Source organism: Anabrus simplex, chromosome 2, assembly GCF_040414725.1.
Source record: "Anabrus simplex isolate iqAnaSimp1 chromosome 2, ASM4041472v1, whole genome shotgun sequence".
NCBI classification, from domain to species: domain Eukaryota; kingdom Metazoa; phylum Arthropoda; class Insecta; order Orthoptera; family Tettigoniidae; genus Anabrus; species Anabrus simplex.
In genome coordinates this window covers 905,541,960-905,564,785 of record NC_090266.1, presented here as the reverse complement: position 1 = coordinate 905,564,785, position 22,826 = coordinate 905,541,960, and the positions used below count along the sequence as shown (strand labels likewise).

At 39.0% G+C, this 22,826-nt stretch overlaps 1 protein-coding gene across 7 annotated transcripts in view; it reads left to right on the top strand.

The window, feature by feature from the left end:
• Positions 1-22,826, top strand: part of Marf (Mitochondrial assembly regulatory factor) — a 601,407-nt gene that overhangs the window by 450,839 nt on the left and 127,742 nt on the right. For all 7 annotated transcript variants that reach the window (XM_067141663.2, XM_067141660.2, XM_067141658.2 and 4 more), the window contains 2 exons: positions 4,983-5,179; positions 18,452-18,663. In XM_067141663.2, the coding sequence (XP_066997764.2) occupies positions 4,983-5,179; positions 18,452-18,656 (402 nt within the window). In that variant the 3' untranslated portion in view covers positions 18,657-18,663. The remainder of the gene's footprint in view (positions 1-4,982; positions 5,180-18,451; positions 18,664-22,826) is intronic.

Below are 22,826 nucleotides of genomic sequence, written 5' to 3'. Positions count from 1 at the left end.
CGCTTCCTACCCACTCCTAGCCCTTTCCTGTCCCATCGTCGCCATAAGACCTATCTGTATCAGTGCGACGTAAAGCCAATAGCAAAAAAAAAAAAAAGATTGCTCGTGGTCGCAGAGACCCCAAAATTGTAGTCCCAACTAACCTGGTTCCGGCACTCTTCAAATACTTTCATGAAACCCCAGTGGGCGGTCATCTGGGCATTTTCAAAACAAGAGAAAAAATCCGTAACCACTTTATTTGGAAATCCATGGATAGTGAGATCCGTACCCTTGTCATGTCCTGTAAGATTTGCAACATCAGTAAACCTGCCCCGAATACTCGTCTAGGTCTCTTGTCTTCTGAGCAAGCTTCTCGCCCCATGGAAAGACTGTTCATAGACTATATTGGTCCTTTCCCGAGATCTCGGAATGGTCATTGTTTCATACTCGTGTGTGTTGACGCCTTTTCGCGTTTTACGTGTCTGTTCCCCACTCGGATGGCTAACGCCAACACCACCATCTCGTGCTTGAAACAGATATTCGCCTCGTTTGGACCCTGTCAATTCTTGGTAAGTGATAACGCAGGAGCCTTTACTTCTGCCCAGTTCCAGAATTTCTTGTTTGATCTATCCATTGCTCATGTAACCACTACTCCGTATTACCCGAAGCCCAATTATGCTGAGAGAGTGAATCGTAATCTGCGATCTGCCCTCATCGCTTATCACTCCTCAGACCACTCCAAGTGGGATTCCTCACCGAATTGGTTGTCATTTGCATTTAACACTGCTGTCCATGAAAGCCACAGGCAAACCCCTGCTTCGTTAATGTTGGCTTTTACTTCAAATTCTCCTCTATCTAACCTATGGTCAATTAATGATCTTCTGCCCGACGATGTCAGCCCAGAAAAGATCCGAGCTAATTGGCACCGTGCACGAAAGAACTTGAAGGTTTATTACGCTAAGGTCCAACGTAATTACAACCACGGGCGAAGACCGCACGATCTCTCTGTGGGTGACCAGGTGTTTATTAGGACACATCCCGTCAGTAGTGCTGCGGACCATGTTATCAGTAAGTTGGGCCCCAGGTTTCGAGGTCCCTGCACCATCTTAAAGTTCCTTACCCCGGTGACATTGTTGGTGAGTGACCCCGAAAGGAGAAGGATCAACAGAGTACATCTCTCCCAGATCAAGGTACCTTAAGTCTGGTAGGGAAGGGTAAATACCATTGTTGGTGACCTTGTAGATTTAGTTGTAAGTTATTTGTAAGAATTTAGTTATAAGATAATGTTTTATTGTAAGTTAGTTGTAAGTAATTGTGTAAGTGAATACTTTAGGTAGCCTCTAGTGTAATCGATTTAGTATTATAAGTTAGATGAATTTTAGTTTAGGGTCACTACTTGGAATTTTCTTCCTTTTACGGTCTGGTTAAGGGCACCCTCCTGTAGTTTCTTTTCACCCCCACCATAATCTTGTCTCGTGAATTGTAGATAGCAGTGCTTACCCCGGGGCTAGTGCCCTAATATCTCTGGTGTGGGAGGGAGAGTCCCTACTGCACACTTATTAAGCCACCCATCGGGTGACTCTGGTGCGGTTTGTGTGTGTTACAGTGGCTGCAGTGACCAGCTTCTTCGGAAGCAACCTGAAGTGCCAAATTGGGAGGCACACTGTGTGCCTTGGGCGTCACCATCCGGCACCACTATCCTGCGGGGAACATCCTATTTGTGGCAGGCGGACTGGACGATGTCTCATCCCGGCTTATTTGGTGCAAGAAACCACTGAACTGCATCTCACCTAGGTGTCGGGTTTGGACTGACATTGAATGGAGGCTGGCGGCAAACGGCCGTGTCGGCAGCCGCATCATCAGCAAGAACCTGTGGCCTAGCTGTGCTGTGACTGTTGTGGGAAAGTAGTGCAAAAGTGTTAGCAACAAGTGAGAAGTTTTGGTATTTCTAACACTTGGCAGAAAGTATGGTGTACTTGATTTGTTGGACAGACTACAAATTGTCTAATCATCTGTGAAAGAAGGCATTTTGAAGTGCAATGTGAAAATCCATGTGGATTTTGTGATATTTATATTATTTTTGAAAATTATGTGACAGTTTGTGTTGGTTGGTTATCACAAAGGTTACTTCAAGAAATCGTGTGTGTTAAAGTAATGTACCTTTACTATCGGTACTGTGTGAGAACGTTTTATCGCTTGCTCCCCAGTGAGGTTATATTAATGGTCGAGCAGGGCTCGACTTTCGGGGGGGGAGGAAGATGTCACAAGCGAAATATGTAGTACAAGTGGGAAGTACTGTATAATGTTTATTTTTAATGACCTAACCTGTACTGTATAATATGGTAACATAGGCATTTGTAAATAGTAGAATTCTGTTCTATAGTTCCTGGAAATATCCAGAAAGTTACATAACTTTTGTACAGGGTGTGTTACTTTGTTTGTAATGTATTCTAGAAAATATTTCTGACTGTTCTGGAAATACGACATTCGCGATCAGGCGTATTCTAGAATGTTAGTCAGAGTTCGCGATCAAAAGTAAGGTTGTGATTGGTGAGTCTAGGTGGTGATAGGGAACTCATGCACGCTGATTGGCTGCCTCCAAGGCCGGAATTTCCTATATATAGTGAGCGAGGCAGTGTTCGAATTAATTCTGTATCCTGTATTCTGTCGGTCTTGGTCTATCTGTCTGCGAGCAGCCTATCTAGTTGACGTCCCCCGGTTTCCGGGATGGCACTCTCCTCGGGTAAGCACTCTTGAATTCCGTCCTGCTAAAATTTCCGTAATGTTCCGATTTGCTTTTCATACAGGAGTCTGCCCTAACCTCGCCTAGATTCACCAAATTAGTTACTTATGAGGCCTTAGTTTTTCAGCTGGACTTACCTGTTCGTTTCCGAGGCATTCCCATTTATTGTTTCACTAAAATATGTAGAATGTAGTTTAATATTATTTCCCTTGGGGTTTGCCTCTGGTAGTTCTGTATCACTTTAGGTACGCTAAGTTTTGGATAACCTTTTTCACATCACTGTATATTGCATTGTACAACTGCATTGGTAAATAGATGTATAGTTGATTTGAAATTTGAATTTACACTGCTACGAAATAACCTATGTATATCACTGAACTTATAGCTCGTAACTTGGAATTGTATGTGAAATGTATTTGTAAAATTATTTGGTAAATAATATTCTTCAAATCTAAGGATCACGGCCAGTTATTTCGGAATCCGCTATCTAAGCTATGTCCATGCCTTTGGTAGGTTCCCAGCCCTTTTCATCTTCCCGGTTTGTTGTTCACTAGTTGGCCCTACTGATATTTACGTACATGTTTTGTTGGAGATCCGCGTAATGCTAGCTACTGTTTTTCCGAGTGTGTAGTGTTTTCTTATATTGTGTATTGTGCTCTTACCTTCCTCTTTTAACTGTGTTTGTGCCTTGTTTGGTGTTACCACTGTTGTATAGGTAACAGATTTCATAAGGAAGGGTCTGTGAAGGGTATTGCACAAATCTTCCCAGAACTGTAAACTGTTCATATTCTCTAACCAAAATTTGCCCAAACATGTAGAAATCATAGAACGTAATAATGTAAGAAGGGGAAATGGAGCTAAACTGAGTTTGGAAAAATTTATGGGCAGAAAATAACCATAAGATTAAACTTCTTGGAACAGTGGCAGTTAACTGTGGGACTTGAAGAGCTTGTTTTATTAGGCAAGGCTGGAAGAATTAAATAAATGAATTGGAAATAGGAGGAAAATGCGTCTTCTGAGATTGGTGTCCAGGGTCAGATTGCATAGGGTGTATTGAAGGAAATGCTCCTTGTACATTAGATGAAGGACTCGAATGTTTAATGGAAAGCTCTACCTGTTCGTAGACATGGAGTGTATACGACAATTGAAATTTTGAAGAAGTATCCCTGAAATTAGGGGCATTAAAATTTTGTAGACTGAGTCTGTGGCTGACCAATATTGGAAGTAGACAAATCTAAAAGCTGTACATAGTCATCAGAAAAATGTGCCATGATAAATGAATTTTAAAAAAATAACTGTAGTGAGAATAAATATACAAAAGAAGAAGTAAAAGAACAACAGAGTTTTGACAACCATACAACAAAGTTACAAAAGTGGTTTGCTGCACGATTTAAAAAAAGGGGTAGCTGATTGACGTAAGAATATTAGATGTACTCTTGCTACCAGTTGTAACGTCATCTTAGAGATAACGCAAGTGTAATCAAAGTGGGGTTATGACTTCAATGGGGAGTTCAGTAGAATCCCAGTAAAGTATACATATATGCGCCGTGGAAATAAAAGGAAAATAAGACGGGTTCAGTGCTAGAGAAAGAGGACTGTTAGGACCAATGAATATAAGGGCAAGAACAAGATAATGGAATCTCAAATAACATGTATATATATATATATATATTTTTTTTTTTTAACCAGCGGAAAAGTTAAGCTTGTCATGCAAGTTTTATTTGCATTGCTGGTTCACCAACAGCTCTGAAATGAAAGGGAAAAAAAAGGTAAATAAAAATTAAATTCAATATGTGTATACATAGAGATTCATTAAGATTGTGAATTCCAAATAATGTCAGTTACTTGCCACCATAGAAGTCGTGTGGAACATGCTGCACTCTGACAGAAATAGTTAGTGATTCTGCCATGAAGGCATTGGTCAGGAAATAGGATTTTATTATTTTATTTACTTTGTTGATTCAGTATTGTCTCCTTGCATATTTTGTCTACTGATCTGTGAGGACATGTACGCATGTATGTATGATGAGATAAAATGGGATTGATGTGGTGATAGCCCACCGTTTTTGTAAAGGTGGTAAGATATGAAGGTGTGGTGACCTTTTGTGTTTTCATGTTTGGCCTTCTCTTGTCTTTCTTTGGCTTGTTGTGTTTATACTTTTATGTTTTTCTTACTCATGTGCCTATCATTCTGTGTATGACTTGTTTGTTCCTTTCTTCTCAACATTGTTTTAATCATAAATTTTATTAATGTCCATAGCTGTTGAAGACTGTTGGTTGGCGGCTGATACTGGTGACTGCTGCTGTTTACGGCTGTGTGTACCTTTATGAAAGACTTATGTGGACCAACAAAGCTAAAGAACGTGAATTCAAACGTCAATACGTTTCTCATGCTACCAAAAAGCTGCGACTTATCGTAGATTTAACATCTGCCAATTGCAGTCACCAAGTGCAACAGTAAGTTTATCCTTAATTATGTTTCATGAAAGTTAGTGTAAGAGATATATAGATTTGCAAACATTTGTCATGAAATCATTGCAATTGTGGAGGAATAAATTACTGGACTGGAAAATTTTGCAATATGTGATAAATGCAATTTTTAAAATTTCATGCAATATAACAAAATTTTTTTCCTTTCATTTTCAGTACATTGAATCACAGTATCCTGAAAACAAGTGTGTGATAAATGTGAATGTAATTTATAATTGCCAATTTGTATGAAAATGTGAATTCCTTCAAAACCTTTGTTGTAACAATTTTTAATGTTACTTTGTCAAAACGCAGTTTCTACTTCTGATAATTTTATTAAAAGAGCCGCCATTTTAGTCGTGATGATAACGCGAGAACACCTCATTGGCGGGCTGCATCTTTGGCGCTGTAACTGTTGAAGCTGGTGACGTGGCCTGCTTTGGTGCCAAATGTTAGCATACATGAACAAAGCCATAGTGGCCAACCTTAGCAGTAAATTTCTAGCACTCATGAGTTTATATCTCACTGTATAATTCAGTGTTTTTTTTTATGTTGGCTAATATATAAAAATCGAGTAACTTCTACCATCCCTTTAGTAACAAAAATAGCAATACTACATGAAAATATGGAATTTGAAAAGGTTTACACTGTCTCTTGATGGTGACAATGATGGTAGTGTATCAAGTGCAGTTTTTTTATGTACGTTTTTTAATTATTTGATATGGGTGATCGAAGCATAGTCAGATTTTGTGGCAAGAGTTGCGAAAAGCATATTTTGTGGAAAATGGGAAGACCTAAAATAACTGTGTATGAAAGTGCTAAGCAGTGTGAATCCCAGGGTTTATATGCAGTGGATCATAAACAAAAGAGTAATCTGCAAATTCTGCAGCTGCTCAGTATTATGGGAAAAGAAATACATTGTTAAAACATGCAATGCCACTTAAACATGTGGCAAAAAAAATGCTATGTTCAACAAGTTCTTAAAAAACAATAGAAGTTGGGAAGAGATCACTCTGCAAAGATGACTGTGGAAGCTTTTGCAGAGGCTAACATCCCACTGGAAACTGGAGAACGCAACATTAAGAGCATATATTCAAAAGTTTCCTGGCAAAGTTGGGGATCTATCAAGTTCGAAAATTATGAGGAAAATATCTACCAGGTATGGTACACAAAAGTTTAATAATAATAATAATAATAATAATAATAATAATAATAATAATAATAATAATAATAATAATATGCTTCGGCTACAACATAGACATCTGAAATGAACTACAAATTAAATCACCTCCTCTACAATGATGAGATTAAGCTATATGCTGTCAGCAATCAACAACTGACCCAGCTTCTAGCCTTAATGAAGAGATTCTCTGATGATGTACATGTAGAGTTTGGAATTGAGAAATGTAGAGAAATTCATCTGAAACAAGGAAAACTCGAGACTGCTAATGGATTTCAGATCCCTGAAAAACAAGTAATGAATGGACCTGAATCAGGAGAATTTTACAAGTACTTGGGGTTCCATCAACTTAAAGGGATTAGTCACTCAACCATCAAAGAAAGACTAAAGACTGCTTTCCTTGAGAGAGCCACAGCTGTTCCAAAATCATTCCTAAATGCAGGAACCAAAGTAAAGACAATTATCTCTTTTGCAATCCCTGTTCTCATCTACTCACTTGGTATCATTAAATGGTCTGAAACAAATTTAATTGACTTGGAGAGACAACTGAGGACATGTCTGACAGCATACAGAATGCTTCATCCTAATTCTCCTATTGAGCGAATGAACTTGCCTCGTCTAAATGGAGGAAGAGGAATACTTAACCTCAGGGATATATGCCTTGAACAGAAAGGAAACTTGCATAGCTACTTCCATTCCATGCGGAAGTGTGGTGATGTTATTCTGGAACATTCCGTAACTAGGTGTGAAAGAACAAGAAATAGCATCGTCTGCGATAATGAACATCGAAATGCTTTCAAAAGGCAATTTGGATGTGTGGAAAATCCATATGAAAGCATTACTCATTAAAAAAATATGCGTGACCTACGTAAGTGGTGCAAAAATAAAGCCCGTGGCAAATGCAAAGAACGCGGCCGCAATGATGGCATGGGAATCAGGAGATAGCAAGACCATGTCAGACATACTTCTGGGAATCTCTTCAACAAAGTTGAAACAGGTGAAGGATTGTGAGACGTCGAGAGAACTTTGGCAAAAGCTGGAAAATGTGTACCAGTCCAAAGGCCCTGCAAGAAAAGCTAACTTGCTGAAACAAATGGGCTTCAGCGCATGAATGAGGGCAATGATGTTCATGATGTGAAGATTATTTGATTCTGTTGACCAACTCACCAATATGGAAGTGCCCATAAACAACAACCTTCTGTCGATATTGTTACACTACTTAATGTTATTATTTCAATCTACAGTTTACTGTCGAGTTTTGATAGTGTTTGTATCGCGATTGAGTCATGTGACGAACTACCAAATCCCAAACCTTCCGCATAAATATAGTTAGCAATCGAGTAATCGACAGGCTATGTGCAGAACATGATGTTGGTGCAGAAACAGGACAGTAACAACATTTGGAACTATGGCAAAACAGGTAAATCGAATAAGCATGACGGTGACTCATTCAGTTGTTTCAAGTGCAAACAACTGGGTTGCAAAGCAACGAATTGTTGATCTGAAGTGAAAAGTGATCAAACAAAAACAAGACAGAAAACACGTTGTCTTCCACTGCGCTAGTTTTGAGTGTGTGTCACGAAGAAGACTTCGCACTGGCTTATTCGATAGACAAGAAACATTGGTGTATGTATAGTGGGAGTACCACAAACATGGCCGAGGACATTGACAGTTGTAAGTGTGTTGAATCAGACATTTGTGAAACATTGAACTTGGCGAACTCCACTTCCACAAAAATCAGTGTTAAAGGTATTGCACAGTTGGTGACACTAGTGAACAAACGCAATAAGACTGTTGACTTGAGTGAAGTTCTGCATGTGCCAGATTTACAAACCAATCTTCAGTCGGCCGGGAGGATTGTTGACAAGGGTTATCGTGTGACATTCGATGAACACAAGGCTGTAGTTATCAACAAAAAGGACAACAATGTAGTTTTGCACGCAATGTGAGTTGGTGGACTATACTTTGTGAGTGATTCGCACGGGATCGAGCAGGAAAAAGTTGCTCTGACAAGCTGTGAACACAAGAAATCTTTGATGGACTGGCACAGGGAAATGGGACATACGAAGGTCAAAGATCTTCAAGAAGCAGCGAGAAACCACACAGTGCAAGGAGTTGAAATTAGTGACAACTCAGTCATCAAATGTGAGGTTTGTTTTCATGGGAAAATGACACTTCAGCCGTTTCCAAAATCGTCTCGAAGGAAGTCTGCTCCTGGTGAATTCGTACGCATGGATGTGCTTGGGCCCATGAAGGTGAAATCAAATGGTCATGCCAGATACCTTGTTACATTCATCGACTACATGTTGCAGTGAAGTTTGTTTTCTACAAGACAAGAACAGAGTACTTGATGAATTCCAGGCCTTCAAGACCATGATTGAGACGCAGCTCAACAAGAAGATGAAGTTCCTGCAATCTGATAACGGAATGGTGTACATCAGCAGGCAGTTTGATGACTTGTTGAAGAATTCCGGCATTAAACGTCGATTGACGATCCCGAACCATCTTAGTTGAAATGGCTCTGTGTCTACTGATCCAGTCTGGACTTCCACCTTCTTTCTGGGTAGAAGCATTGTCAACTGCAAATAACATCTGGAATCACTGCCCAACTTCTGCATTGGATGGAAATACCCCCTTTGAAGTGTTGATGGGAGAAAACCAAGATGTGGGTAACTTTCAGGAATTTGGTTTATTGGTCTTCTGTTTAAATCAAACCAAGAGCACAGGCAAGTTTGAGCAACGTGCGCAAAAGGGCATGTTCCTGGGCTTTGCTGCATATTCCAAGGCCTTCATAATTTGGACCACTGAGGAATCTCAAGTGGAGATTTTGTGTGATGTCCAGTTCCTGAAAGAGCTTTGAAAAGTGGATGGTCATCGTTTAGAAGATTTCCACCCAAATCAGATGACTGATATCGTCGAGACTGTTGACTGTATGAGAGTTGATGTGGGAGCAGAGGAACATGTGTCGACAGTGGAAACCTTTGATGTCGTCGTCAACAGGGATGACTCGATCGATGTTCAAGTTCAGCTAAAAACAAATTTGACAGATTCAGACGACAAACCATATTTCTTGGGCTTTGTTGTGGATCCAGTTCCAGTTGAAGTTACACCCGCGTAGGCCTAAGAAGGTTCTCACAGGAAAGCCAGGCCGACCAAGGAAGCATCAGGTTACGAAAGAGGAAGTCGGAGATCATCCATATGGTGTGTGCATAGCAGAAGTTCCCAAGTCCGCAGTCTCTGGTCTTGATGAAGAAAAGTGGATCCAGGTGATGGCTGAAGAGTTTTCCTCAATAATAAAGAATGATACCTGACACTTGGTGGAGCGTCTGAAGAATCGTTCAACTGTCGGGAGTTGGACAGTATTGAGAAATGAATATGGGGATGATGGTTCTATGACTAAAAGGAAAGGTAGGGTTGTCGCAAAGGGATTTTCTCAACATCCTGGGATGGATTACAGTGAGACCTATGCTCCCATGGCGTGACTTAGTTCTATTCACCATGGCATGACTCACGCAGTACAGCATGGGATGGATGTGTGGCAGTTCGACATCTCCACTGCCTTCCTTTATGGTATCGTTGTCTGGATCCATGGCTGTTAGCATGCTGTCCTTTGGTCACAGGGGTCCCGGGTTCGATTCCCGGCAGGGTCTGGAATTTTAACCTAGTTTGTTAATTTCGCTGGCACAGGGGCTGGGTGTGTGTGTCGTCTTCATCATCATTTCATCTTCATCACGATGTGCAGGTAGCCTACAGGCGTCAAATCAAAAGACCTGCATCTGGCGAGCCAAACTTGTCCTCGGATACTTGCGGCACTAAAAGCCATACGCCATTTCATTTCAATGATATTGTTGACGAAGAGATATGGATGGAATTTCTGGAGTACATTGAAAGACTTCCGAAGTATGTCATTGGAAGGAAATATGGCACTGAAGATGTAATTGACAAGACCAAGATGTTATGCGATATTCTGAAGGGAAACAGAATATGCCACATTAGGAAAGTGGTATACAGATTGAAACAGGCTGGACACTGTTGGTACCAACGTTTGGATCTAGAGTTACAGAAGTTTGGAGCAAAGTTGACTTCCTGTATCAGAACCTCAGAAGATTGAATGACCTCTACGAATTCCTGAAGCCTTTCGAGATTAATGATTTGGGTGACGTATTGTAGTGTTCGGGAATCGAGTTCACTTGCACTGATTTGACAATCACCATTAGTAAACGAGGATACTTCTTGGACATACTTGATCGCTTCGGAATGTCATTATGCCACACAGTCTCCACGCCAGATGATCCAGGGACGAAGCCATCAAAGACAGACAATTGGACCAACGAGGCTGGAGAGGAACCACCGTACCGTGAGCTCATCGGTGCTCTCATGTACCTGCCTGTTGGGACACGTTGGCAGGCTGCAAAGCGTGTACTACATTACCTCAAGGGAACACTGGACTTAGGTATAACCTTCACAGCGAGAAGGGGCAGTCCAGCTGGTTATGTTAATACTGACTAGGCTGCCTGCATCGATGACTGGAGATCCTACACTGGATACACCTTCACAACGATTGGAGGTCCTGTTTCCTGTGAATCAAGAAAACAGCACACAGGTACACTTTAATCTACAGAGTCTGAGTATGTGACTCTCAGCACTGCCTCCAAGGGGGCATTACACCTGCAACGACTGTCCGAGGAGATTAGTAAAAGTATACTGCCAGCTGTCATTCTGCACATTGACAATCAAGGAGCCCAGAAATTGGCCGAGAATCCTGTGTTCCACTCAAGCACAAATCATATTCATGTGCATCATCATTTTGTGAGGGAAGCTCTGTGTGCAGAGTAAATCAATCTAAAGTATCTTGCAACAGAAGAGATTCCAGTAGATGTGCTCACAAAAGGATTGCCTAGCGTCAAGCATTGATTGGAAGTGTTTGAGCAACCTCAGTCTCAAGAAGTGAACTGTTCATGCGATCATCTCTTTGAGAGGGGATGTTATTTATGATCCAAATCAAGGCGCCCTCTAGTGTTGCAAGTCATTGGTGTTTTCTCTTTGGTTACGAGCAGCCATCTTTTGTTCAGTTCGTGCCAGTCACTTGTCTTGTTCAGACGGATTCATTGTATTAAATTTGTTCCTTTTTGTATTCAATAAACCTGCACTCTAAAGTAGCGGGCATCCTATTTCATTTCGTAATCCCCAGCCTTATTAATATTATTGAGAAACAGCTCAGGAAGACTGATCTTCTGGATGTGGCAGTCCCGTCAGTTCACAATGTCTACCAGGCCTGTGTCTAGAAGATTAAAAAAAGAACACTGGCCTTGCAGCACAAGTTCGAAAATTGAGGGAAATGGACATGGCAACAACGAGGGATTTAGTCGTCTCTGCCACAGGACTTGTGCACAGTAACCTACAATAACAACTGCAGGATCTGGACATCGCCTATACACTTCCACAACTGGAACCCCTGCTGCATGACAAGAACCTCCCTATCACAGCAATAGATGTCAGGAGAACTTGACAACATTCTATTTCCTGATTAGTGAACTGCTACGGCGAGTGAAATGTGAATAATAATTGATAAAAATTTGTTTCCGTAATTGAGCATGCCAATGACATTAGTGGCCTTCATTCAGGAATGTCGGTATGTTCACTCTCCAGTAGGGTTTAGCTTAGATCTTGTTAAAATTCATGCTCTCTTTTCAGATCTTGCATTAGATTACCAGATAGCAATTGCAGCTGTACTCAGTGACAAGGTGATTGATATCTTGTGCGATGAAATAGCTGACAAGAAGGTTCATTGTGTACTTGTTAGTTTTCATATAACAGACAGTAAAGAGAAACTATTTGTTGACTGTGTGTCCTATATATATGCTTGCAGTGCGAAAGCCATTTCTGAGCAGTCTTAGATACCTTAGGAGACTATGAAATACTTTAAACTTATGAAGAGTGTGCAAATATAACTGACAGTGCTGCATACGTAAGCCTTTGTTCTGAAACTCTAAAAGTTGTAATTGGAGATCATTTATAGCATGTGCATTGCTGGGCACATAAAATTCTAATGTTCAGGTGTCAAAAATGTTGTACGTAAACAAGGCTCTTGCAGTAAAATCTTAGTTTCCTAACACAAGAAAGAGGAAAAATAAATATTTCAGTTGCTTGGAGGACAAGCATGGAAGTGAGAAAAAAGCCAGGCTTTTTCCTTCACCAGTATTCACACGTTGGCACAATTGGTTTTATGATGTTAACTGTTTGGCTGACATTTTCTATGATAACATTCATTTCTATCGAACACCAGTGGTGTTATTTTCTTATCTAAGCTTGTTGAGAAGTGCTGCATTTGTGAAAGAACATGTCAAAGCTTTGATTGACATGTTGACCATTCTTGAAGGTTCGAAGTATCCCTCCATACATTTTCTTTTGCCAAGATTAGATGAATTGACCATTGCATTTAAAAGCTTTTATCTGCCCCAAAGGAAGTTCTGGCTAAACAGAGTCCCTTAATGTGGTCTTCAGTTGTTGGCAACGAGTGAGTTGGCCGTGCAGTTAGGGGTGTGCAGCTGTGAGCTTGCATTCAGGATATAGGGGGTTTAAACCCTACTGTCGGTAGCCCTAAAGATGGTTTTCTGTGCTCTCCCATTTTCACACCAGACAAATGTGGGGGCTGTAGCTTAAGGCCATGGCAGCTTCCTTCCCACTCTTAGCCCTTTCCCATCCCATCGTCACCAGAAGACCTATCTGTGTCTGTGTGATGTAAAGCCAGTTGTACGTTTGTAAACAAAAAATCAGTTGTTGGCATTTTTTAAAAAATGGCTCATACAGTAATGCACAAGCTTGCTACTCTTAGGAAGAAGGACCCTTACATGAGACATTTTCCAAACATTACAAAAGTACTATATCCAAAATTTGTCATTCTGAACAGAAAAGAAGAGGATACTGGCCTGTACAAACTTCCTGAGTTTTTAGATGTACTCCAAGGCAGAAGTTTCTGCTGGGTGCAGGGAAACTAAATCTCTGACAGAAAATGACACACAAAAAAAAAAAAAAAAGCACAAAGAAATTGACATAGAACAAATACTTTGTGCGATGTCAAACGGTCACAAAGTTTTTGCTAAACAGTGTCTCCTAACCCTGTGTAAACGAACAAATAACAAAAACTGCTGAACTTTTCACCATGTTAGGGGCTGCCTGGCCGAGGCGGTAAAGGGGTGCTCGGTTCGCCCGGAAGGACGTGGGTTCAAATCCCCGTCAGGAAGTCGTAAAATTTAAGAAACGAGATTTCCACTTCCAGAGGTGCACATGACCCTAAGGTTCACTCAGCCTACACCAAAAGTGAGTACCAGGTTCATTACTGGGGGCAAAGGCAGCCGGGCGTAGAGCTAACCACTCTACCCCACGAAGTGCCGAGGTTACAGATAGTGGAAGCCTTTACCTTCCACCCTTCCAAAGGCCTCCATGGCCTGTACGGAGATGACTTTGCTTTTCACCATGTTGTCTTCTCATTCTAACCCGCACCATGATTTCTAAATGCATTGCTTCTACATTTTGTTCATTTGTAAATAATAATAATCAACTTTTCAATCAGTCAATCAATCAATCAATAGTGATCTGCATTTAGGGCAGTTGCCCAGGTGGCAGATTCCCTATCTGTTGTTTTCCTAGCCTTTTCTTACATGATTTCAAAGAAATTGGAAATTTATTGAACATCTCCCTTGGTAAGTTATTCCAACCCGTAACTCCCCTTCTTATAAACAAATATTTGCCCCAATTTGTCCTCTTGAATTCCAACTTTATCTTCATATTGTGATCTTCCCTACTTTTAAAGACACCACTAAAACTTATTCGTCTACTAATGTCATTCCACACCATCTCTCCGCTGACAGCTTGGAACGTACCACTTACAATTTATGAACATCATCATATGAATCTGTATTGATACAGTTAAAATTAAGAAACAATGTTGGGTTTATGGTCCACTCAATCAATACACATCACTTTAGAAGTGAAAACTTTTAATATAAAAACATACTAAACATATTTTGGGACATGTTTTGTCTCTATTTGAGACTTCTTCAGCCTTTTCATTCTAACCTGCAACAGGATATCTAAATGTATTCCTTCTATATTTTGTTAATTTGTAAATAATAATTGTCAACTTTTCATATCAATCAATAGTGATCTGCATTTAGAGCAGATTACAAAACTCATTGTTCAGAAATTGAAAAAAGTGGAAGAACTATTTGAGACAATTGCTTCTGGATGTGAAAGGATCTGCCGTCAGCCCATTTCGTGACATAGCCTGACGTTCAGGAGTCATCTCATAAATCCATCCTCGGAATAGGATGAGACCAAATCCACATCAGAACATTTAAAAACTTTAACTCATATAGAATTTCTTTCAAAATTAAGTTATTCTGGTAGAAGAAATCTGAAGCCTTTTTGAGATAGCCTGTCGTATGGCAGATACCAACCAGATACCAATTTTATGCCAAATGACTATAACCGCAAATAAGTTGAACCAATTGTGTTTATATTATATTTAATATATCTTTTAAATGTAAATGAATTGTAAATAATTTGTAAATATCTGAATTCCTTGAATAATTTAAGCATCCGAAATTTTCACCTGTATTATTAGTCGAAAATGTGCGTTAATTACGCGAGAAAATACGGTATTATGCAGTTTGTTGTGTGTGTCGGTATGACATAAATATTATTTGTATGTGTCACAAATGAGAATGAATAGATACATTTTCTTGTAACCATTTTTATGTTTTCTTAGTTTAAGATTTTAAATTTAATGGTCAATTAGCATTGTAACTGTAGATATGTATGCCTTTTATCCTGACCTTTTTTCACCTAGACCGTGGTGGAATATATGTGATGAAATCCAAGAATTAAAAATTCTTCCTATTTTTGGTTTCTAAAAGTTGGCAGGTATGTACTAAGCACAAACAGAAATGAAAATTGCAAGTTTGAAATTTGCAAGAATTACGCAGAGATTACCAACAAAGCTAAATGCATGGACAGATTTTTATTAATACTATGTTATCTTACTATGCTCTAATAGATACACACACGAAAGAAAGTTATGCTAATTTTGCAAAAATGAAAGACCTTTCTTAGAAAATAACTAACTTCTAATTCCTGGGAGAATACATGCTTAATTTTCCAGGCCCTAGTCATTACTCATTTGCAGTAAATAATAAACATGGTTTGTTTTTTTGTTTTTCCTCAAGGCTTAACAAGGAGTGTAATAGCCCTACTTTTTTAAATTTTATCCTTATTTATTACTACTATCATTGCGTTGGATTTTACAGATGACCTCAATTCTGGTGTGGATATTAAGTTCCAAATTAGAATAGACAGAAGAACATAAAGTACAAGAAAATGAAATAATTGTTATGTATTGATGTTTCCAATTTACAACTATTCTCTGATAGCAGATAGTAAAACGATATGTCTGGCCCACATTACATCATTACATTATGGCGTTGAGACTTAGACTGTGATTCAGCATGCAGTTAAGTAGCTAGAATCTTTGAAAATGTAAGTATATAGAAGAAAGCTAAATATTACTTTGGTCTAACATATTAACAATGAACAGCTTTTATAATAGTGAAGAGTAAAGGAGAACTATTCACAACAAATTCAAAAAGATAAACTATGTAGAACTTGTACTTTTTGGTAAAAATACAATATCCTTCTAACCCACTATTTTGATCCCATGGCCAACTCGCCCGGTACTCATGTCTGTAAGGAGAAAGTGGAGAATATAGGTTTGATTATGACTTAGTCGATAAGGTTGAAGGCTATATTGACAGATTTACCAGTACACAAAATAATACCTCAAGGTAAAATTGTATACCGTGTAAACCATAAAATAAAAAATATGAATGGAATGTTCAAAACTTGTGAAGTGCTGGGAATCCCATCTATGACAAGAATTGAAGAAATAATAATTATACAGAAGGTTGTTCAGGATATCCGGTTACGAGTTTGAAGGCTTCTGGCGGCGCTGTTATCACCTTGAGCACATCAGAACGGGGAGTGATTATTCACGTCAGAACTGAGACAGTGTATGTAGAGTTTTGTGACATTAACTGCAACGATGCCGAAGCAGAGGGCTGGGAGGGCTACATAACAGCCCTTTCCGATGCTAAATATAGCTGTTCTGCAATCCAAGGAATGTACAAGAAGTGTGATTTCTTGATATCAAAGAATGGGATCAGTGCTCTATTGAATGAAAAAGGCAAAGGTCGCTTGGGCTTAATTCCAGAGGGGAAAAGACAGGCACCAGCCATATACCATAGGTGGTGAGGAAAGTGAAGACCGTTGTCTCAGGTAGTAACTATCACACATAAGTTGGGGATGTCTGTTTCAACATTTAACACCATAATCAACAAGGACCTGCAATTAGAAAAGCAGCAAAAGCGCAAAGTTCACAAGCTGTTGCCTCGTCACATTTTGGAACGTCACACTAATGCAAGAAATCTGTACGAGGGCTATCTGGCAGGGGACAGATGGAAAAATGTGGTGACATTAGATGAAGCATACAGTATGTTGTACCTTAGTGAATGTAACAAATCCCGCTTGATTTACTACCACCGTAGAGACAAAAAAAAAAATCAAACATTGTATAAAGAATGCCAGGAACGTTTACCAAGGGATTTCATGATCATCGCTGGATACTGCTACAATGGCATGATAACCATTCGCCATGTTGCTAATAATGTGAAGGTGAACTCTACATACTATCAGCAAGAGGTTTTAACACCCATTCACAACACAGATATCCTAGCACTGGGAGGGCGAAAAATCAGTTATGGATACATCAAGATTAAATCATCCAGCCACACCTCTCGTTTAACTCGTCTGTTCTTAGAGAGATTGGAGACAGAAACTGGAGTCCATGTAATTCCTTCTACTGACATTCCGCTGAAGGCACGCGTTGAGTCACCCATGGACTTCTGAGCATTTGGACCCCTAAAAAGGGCCTTAGAGAAATAGACGTGGAATAAGATAGACATGCTAGCTCTGCAAAAAAGTCTACTGCAATGGAAATTACTTTTTTGGGCTACAGCTAGAAATGCTGGCTTTCCAATTGAGCATGATCGTTGGTAGAGACATGGCTTTTCATAAGCTAATTACCCTTCAAACATTGTCCCCAGGGATCCTGAACGACCTTCTGTATGACTCAGTTGGACACAGAGGAGGGAAAGAAAGCTAATCATATTATATGAACTGCATATTATGATGCTTAATCTAGATTCTGATAAAATAATAGATAGGTAAATAGTGCCTCTGTTTAACTTGGCTATCCGAGGGTACTACTCAAACCAAACATTCCCTACAATAGTTTTTACGAAACCATACGAAGAAATGAAGTTAAGCATAGCAGTTCATGCTTCATTGTAAATGATGGGAAAATGTGTAGTGAAAGAATGACAAATTTTTGATGAATACTATGAGAAAAGTGAGTTGATTATGGTTATTAAACCTGATGTAACTCATAGGCAGTAGTGAAGAGTTGTATTATGAGATAATATTGAGGCTGTAGATAAATACTTATGGACTTGATGGATGGTGGTGATTATAATGGTGATACGTGGTTGTTTGCACCTTCCCTTACGTTACTTACATTTGAGGTTATCGTAAGAAAAGGGTGCATCATTACACACCAGTCATACATCTTCAGAACTGGAAAGCAAAATCTCAAAATAATAATTATTCCACTGGAAAGAATGAAATTTGGTGCGTGTTGCAACATTTTTTAATTAAATTTGAAAAACTGTATTAGATTAGGAGGAGGATTTTCCAGCGTATCCTGTATGTAAGCCAATGAATTTCATAATGTATATGTCTGTATTGTCATGCCTGATGATCAGACTTAATTTGACAAGAATCTATCCGTTGCTACACTTCTCTTTGACATTTGTTGGTTCTGTAACGTGATTATCATATTTTTTACTTCAAATATGAATTGTCAGCAGGCCTACCATTTATTTGTGTGAGGCATCTAACAGTTCAGTGAATATTTAAAAAAATCATCTGAGTGGATTATTCACTTTGTCACTTTGCTACTTTTTCAGGGAACTCTCGAGTACATTCGCTCGTCTTTGCCACCTGGTGGATGAAGCTACAAGTGAAATGCATGCTGATATTAAGGTCCTTGACCAAGAAGTGAGACGACTGGAGGAAGCTGCCAACTCTTCCAAGGTCCTTCGTAATAAGGCAAACTACGTTACCAAGGAACTGGAGCTGTTTGAGGATACGTACCTCAAAATGCAAGGCTGAATTGCAGGTTGGTTACTATTCAGAAACTTCCAGAAAAATGCATGATGGATATATGCAGAGAAATAAATGCTCTTTATATTTTGTGCTCCTTTGCTTTCACACATCTCTCTCTTTCTCTGTCACATTTATTTGTAATTGATCTCTAAATATGCTTTGCACTCCTCCTCCACTGCTCTTTTCATCAGAATTTCAGTATGTGACTCTTTCAACCTAAATACCTTCCTAGAATATGAGTATGAGGGACTTGTCAGTTTATTTTTATGAGATTCAGTAATGTAAAGCATTCATGGTGAAGAAGAAAAAACATTAAAAACATGTGCCCCGATGATAAAAGATCACCTTGCCAGTATTCTAATTACTGTTATAAGTCTTGCTACCGAGTCTTACTATAAATTCTATGGTCTTTTTTTTTTGCTAGGGGCTTTACGTCGCACCGACACAGATAGGTCTTATGGTGACGATGGGGATAGGAAAGGCCTAGGAGTTGGAAGGAAGCGGCCGTGGCCTTAATTAAGGTACAGCCCCAGCATTTGCCTGGTGTGAAAATGGGAAACCACGGAAAACCATCTTCAGGGCTGCCGATAGTGGGATTCGAACCTACTATCTCCCGGATGCAAGCTCACAGCCGCGCGCCTCTACGCGCACGGCCAACTCGCCCGGTAAATTCTATGGTCTAGGTCAAGAATTGATGAAAAGGCCTGTACATATTTTTGTCAAGACATTTTAAAAGAATAGCATAATACTTTCAGTTGAAGCTAGTGAAAAAGTTGTTTTAGATGCATACTTTTGCCTGCAAGGCCATTGGTATCAGTTGTCTCTACAGCAATGAATATTGATGTTATATTGCCAATTGATCCTTTGAGGACATAATCAACTGAAACCCACCTAGGCCCATTTATTTATACTGTAGCAGCAGTTGTTGTGCGCATAATAATAATAATAATAATAATAATAATACTAATAATAATAATAATAATAATAATAATAATCAAAAAATAATAGAAACAATAAGGAAGGAAAATAATATTGGAATAAAAACAAATATTTAACGCCATGTTTGCATTGCGACAACTTTTAAACTTACAGGTCTAACGACAACAACTACAGAAGGATTATGAAACGTGAAGGGTACACTAATGTGGTCGTGAGGTCATATCTCGTTGTGGGGAAAGAGAAACGTGTGGTGATCAACCTTGAGGTCGAACATATTATAATTAATAAAAGATACACAAAATCAAATAAACCAAAACAAAAGACATAGCCAATGACAAACATGTTTAAAATATATTTAAATAAGTTTATAATGCACAAATTTTAACATAAAAGTTGGTGCTGAATTACAGTAAGTTAGGTTACACAATTCTGGACAAGAAAAGAGAGTTGCCAATAACAAGATGCTGTGACTGTTTCTCAAAAGCATAGTAATTCAGAAAAGCGAAATTGGTGAATGCGGGAATCTAGAGGAAACTCTGGCATACCTAAATAAAATGATACATTACCACAGAAAGTTAAGTTAAATGAGAAACGGCCGAAACACAAGAGTGGGCTAAGTAAAATCAAACGCAATAGAAATAGCACTAACCAAGAGACTGAAGTCCCCAGAGGGGAACAGACTCCGAGCGCATATGCTTGCTAGGTCGGTCAGATGGAAAAGACGTGGACCACATGCATCACACACACAAAGCCGGCAGATGGCCGGAAATGAACAGATCATGAAGTAACCAATAGGAACACCGAATTTCTCTAGATTCCCGTTTTTGCCAATTGGAAAGGTTGTTATTCTGACCAATCCAAATACATGACCTTTTATGGCCAGTTTCTAAAGTGCTGATGCAATTAGAATTACATCACCTATTTCCTCCACGAGCCAGCACATACTGCTCCAAAAGCTATGTACTGCACGCGTTTTACCAAGACACAATATTTCAAATTCTCTTACATTTCCTAACATATAATTTTCTTCAAATTACATTTTTTAAAAAATTCTTCTTCAAAGTCAGTTTTCTTCATAGGCCTAAATATTGATAATTTTAAATATCACACACAATTGATTAGTTTTTCAAACAGATTAAAATGATGTAATATCTTTTCTTGAAGCTTCTTGAAATTAATTTAAATGATACACAAAAAAGCAAAGCAAAGTCAACTCTGTACAGGCCATGAAGGCCCTTGGAGGGGTGGAAGGTAAAGGCTTCCACTATCCGCAACCTCGGGACTTGATGGGGTAGAGTGGTTAGCTATACGCCTGGCCGCCTTTGCCCCCAGGAATTAACCTGGTACCGATTTTTGGTGTAGGCTGAGTAAACCTCAGGGCCAAATGCACCTCCGGAAGTAGAAATCTTGCTTCTTAAATTTTGCGACTTCCTGATGGGGATTCGAACCCACGTCCTTCCGAGCGCGCCTTTACCGCCTTGGCCAGGCAGCCCCTAAATGGTACACTACCTTTTCAAAATTCAATAAAACAAACTACATGAGATTTAAATACAAAGGTCACTTGAAAAATAATTCTTGCAATGTTCATTTACAGTTCCAAATAATAGGTAAATAATTTCTTGATCTGTCCAGAAAAATAAATTGGTAAAAACAAAATATTAAGCAATTCCATAATTGATAATTTTCAAAAGTTCATGAGCTCCAAAATCTTTTCTTGAGGCTTCTTAAAATAAAAGGTGAATAGTTTACATGTCCAAATTTAGATAAGATAATTTTACGAAACACAATGATAATCTCCAGTTTGCCGTCCCACCACAGGTGACATATACAAACCATTGCAATGAAACTGCAACGTAAACAGAAATGGTAATATTCAAGGAATAAAAATGCATTGGAAATTTTTTGTGATATGTGAAGCCATCTCTTTTCAGTTTTGACTCAGTTAATTTATAACTTTTACGTTCTTCAGTTTGTCAAAACTATTCCAGGACGTGGGTTCGAATAAATTTATAAACTACTTGGAAAAGAAAACACTTGGTAACAAAATTATGCATGAAAAAGAAACAATTGATGATAATAAATTTGTTTCTTTTTCAGGTATAATTTTCTCACCATACGTTTTCTTTTTCAGGTAGTTTATAAATTTATTTATTCAAGATTAGTTTCAGCAGACTGAAGAACCTAACAGTTATAAATTGCAAGCAAAAAGTTGCATTGTGTATTCACACATTCATTCTAATGCTTCACCAAATGTCTGAGACTGTCCAAGTAGAATGATCGTAGTTGGAACTATTCCAGCACCGCCACCTTAAGTTCATCATTGTTGTAGAAGTGTTTGGAAATTTTGTGAGAGGCCTGAAGAAATGGAACTCTCTAGGCACAGGTCAAGGCTATAGGGTAGTTGGTCAAGAACATCCTACCATTTCTTCACTGATGCCTGTGGCATGTTCTTCGCAATGTGTGGACATACATTGTCGTGAAGAATATACTGTAGTTTAATAGCGGACCCACCAACCTAGATACTTCAGTGATCTATGGAGTTCTCACTTCCCTTGAACACTTGTAATCCAGTATAATCTTTTTAAAATCAATTAATAGAACATTAAAAATGCTCTAGACAATAAAATTAAGACCATACATACATACCATACATACCATACATGTCTTCCTTATAGACTGTTTTGCCTTTCAGCGTTCAGTCTGCAGTCTGGTTCGTGGTGTGGGTTACTGTAGTAACGTCCTAGTTCGGGAACCATGGGCAATGGCTGAATGGCCTAATAAGTGATCCTGAGAGTTGGGATACCAGTTGCTATGGAATGGAAGTGGGCATCTCGGACATATCATGAGTCATGGCCCTCCTTGTGCTCAGGTGGCTAGAACTATACAATCCACCGGAGGTCCCTAACCCATTAGATGAGAGATCCTCGCTGGGACTCTGTGCAAGTAGGGTGGAGTCCTGCTTCACAGAACCTACTGAGCTCATAACATTTTACGATATACATGTGGGGAAAAAATTATACTACAAATAATTGCAAAGAATATAAAAGTTTATGATCACCTTTCTATTTAGTGTGAAACATGACAGGATGTTTTCTCATCAATAAACTTTATGTTGGATAAATAACGCTGAGTTGAATGCACAATTCTTTTTTCTTTAAAAAAAAAAAAAAAAAAAATTATATCTGAAGCCATTTCTTTTCAATTTTGACTCAGTTAATTTATAACAACTGCCTGTTG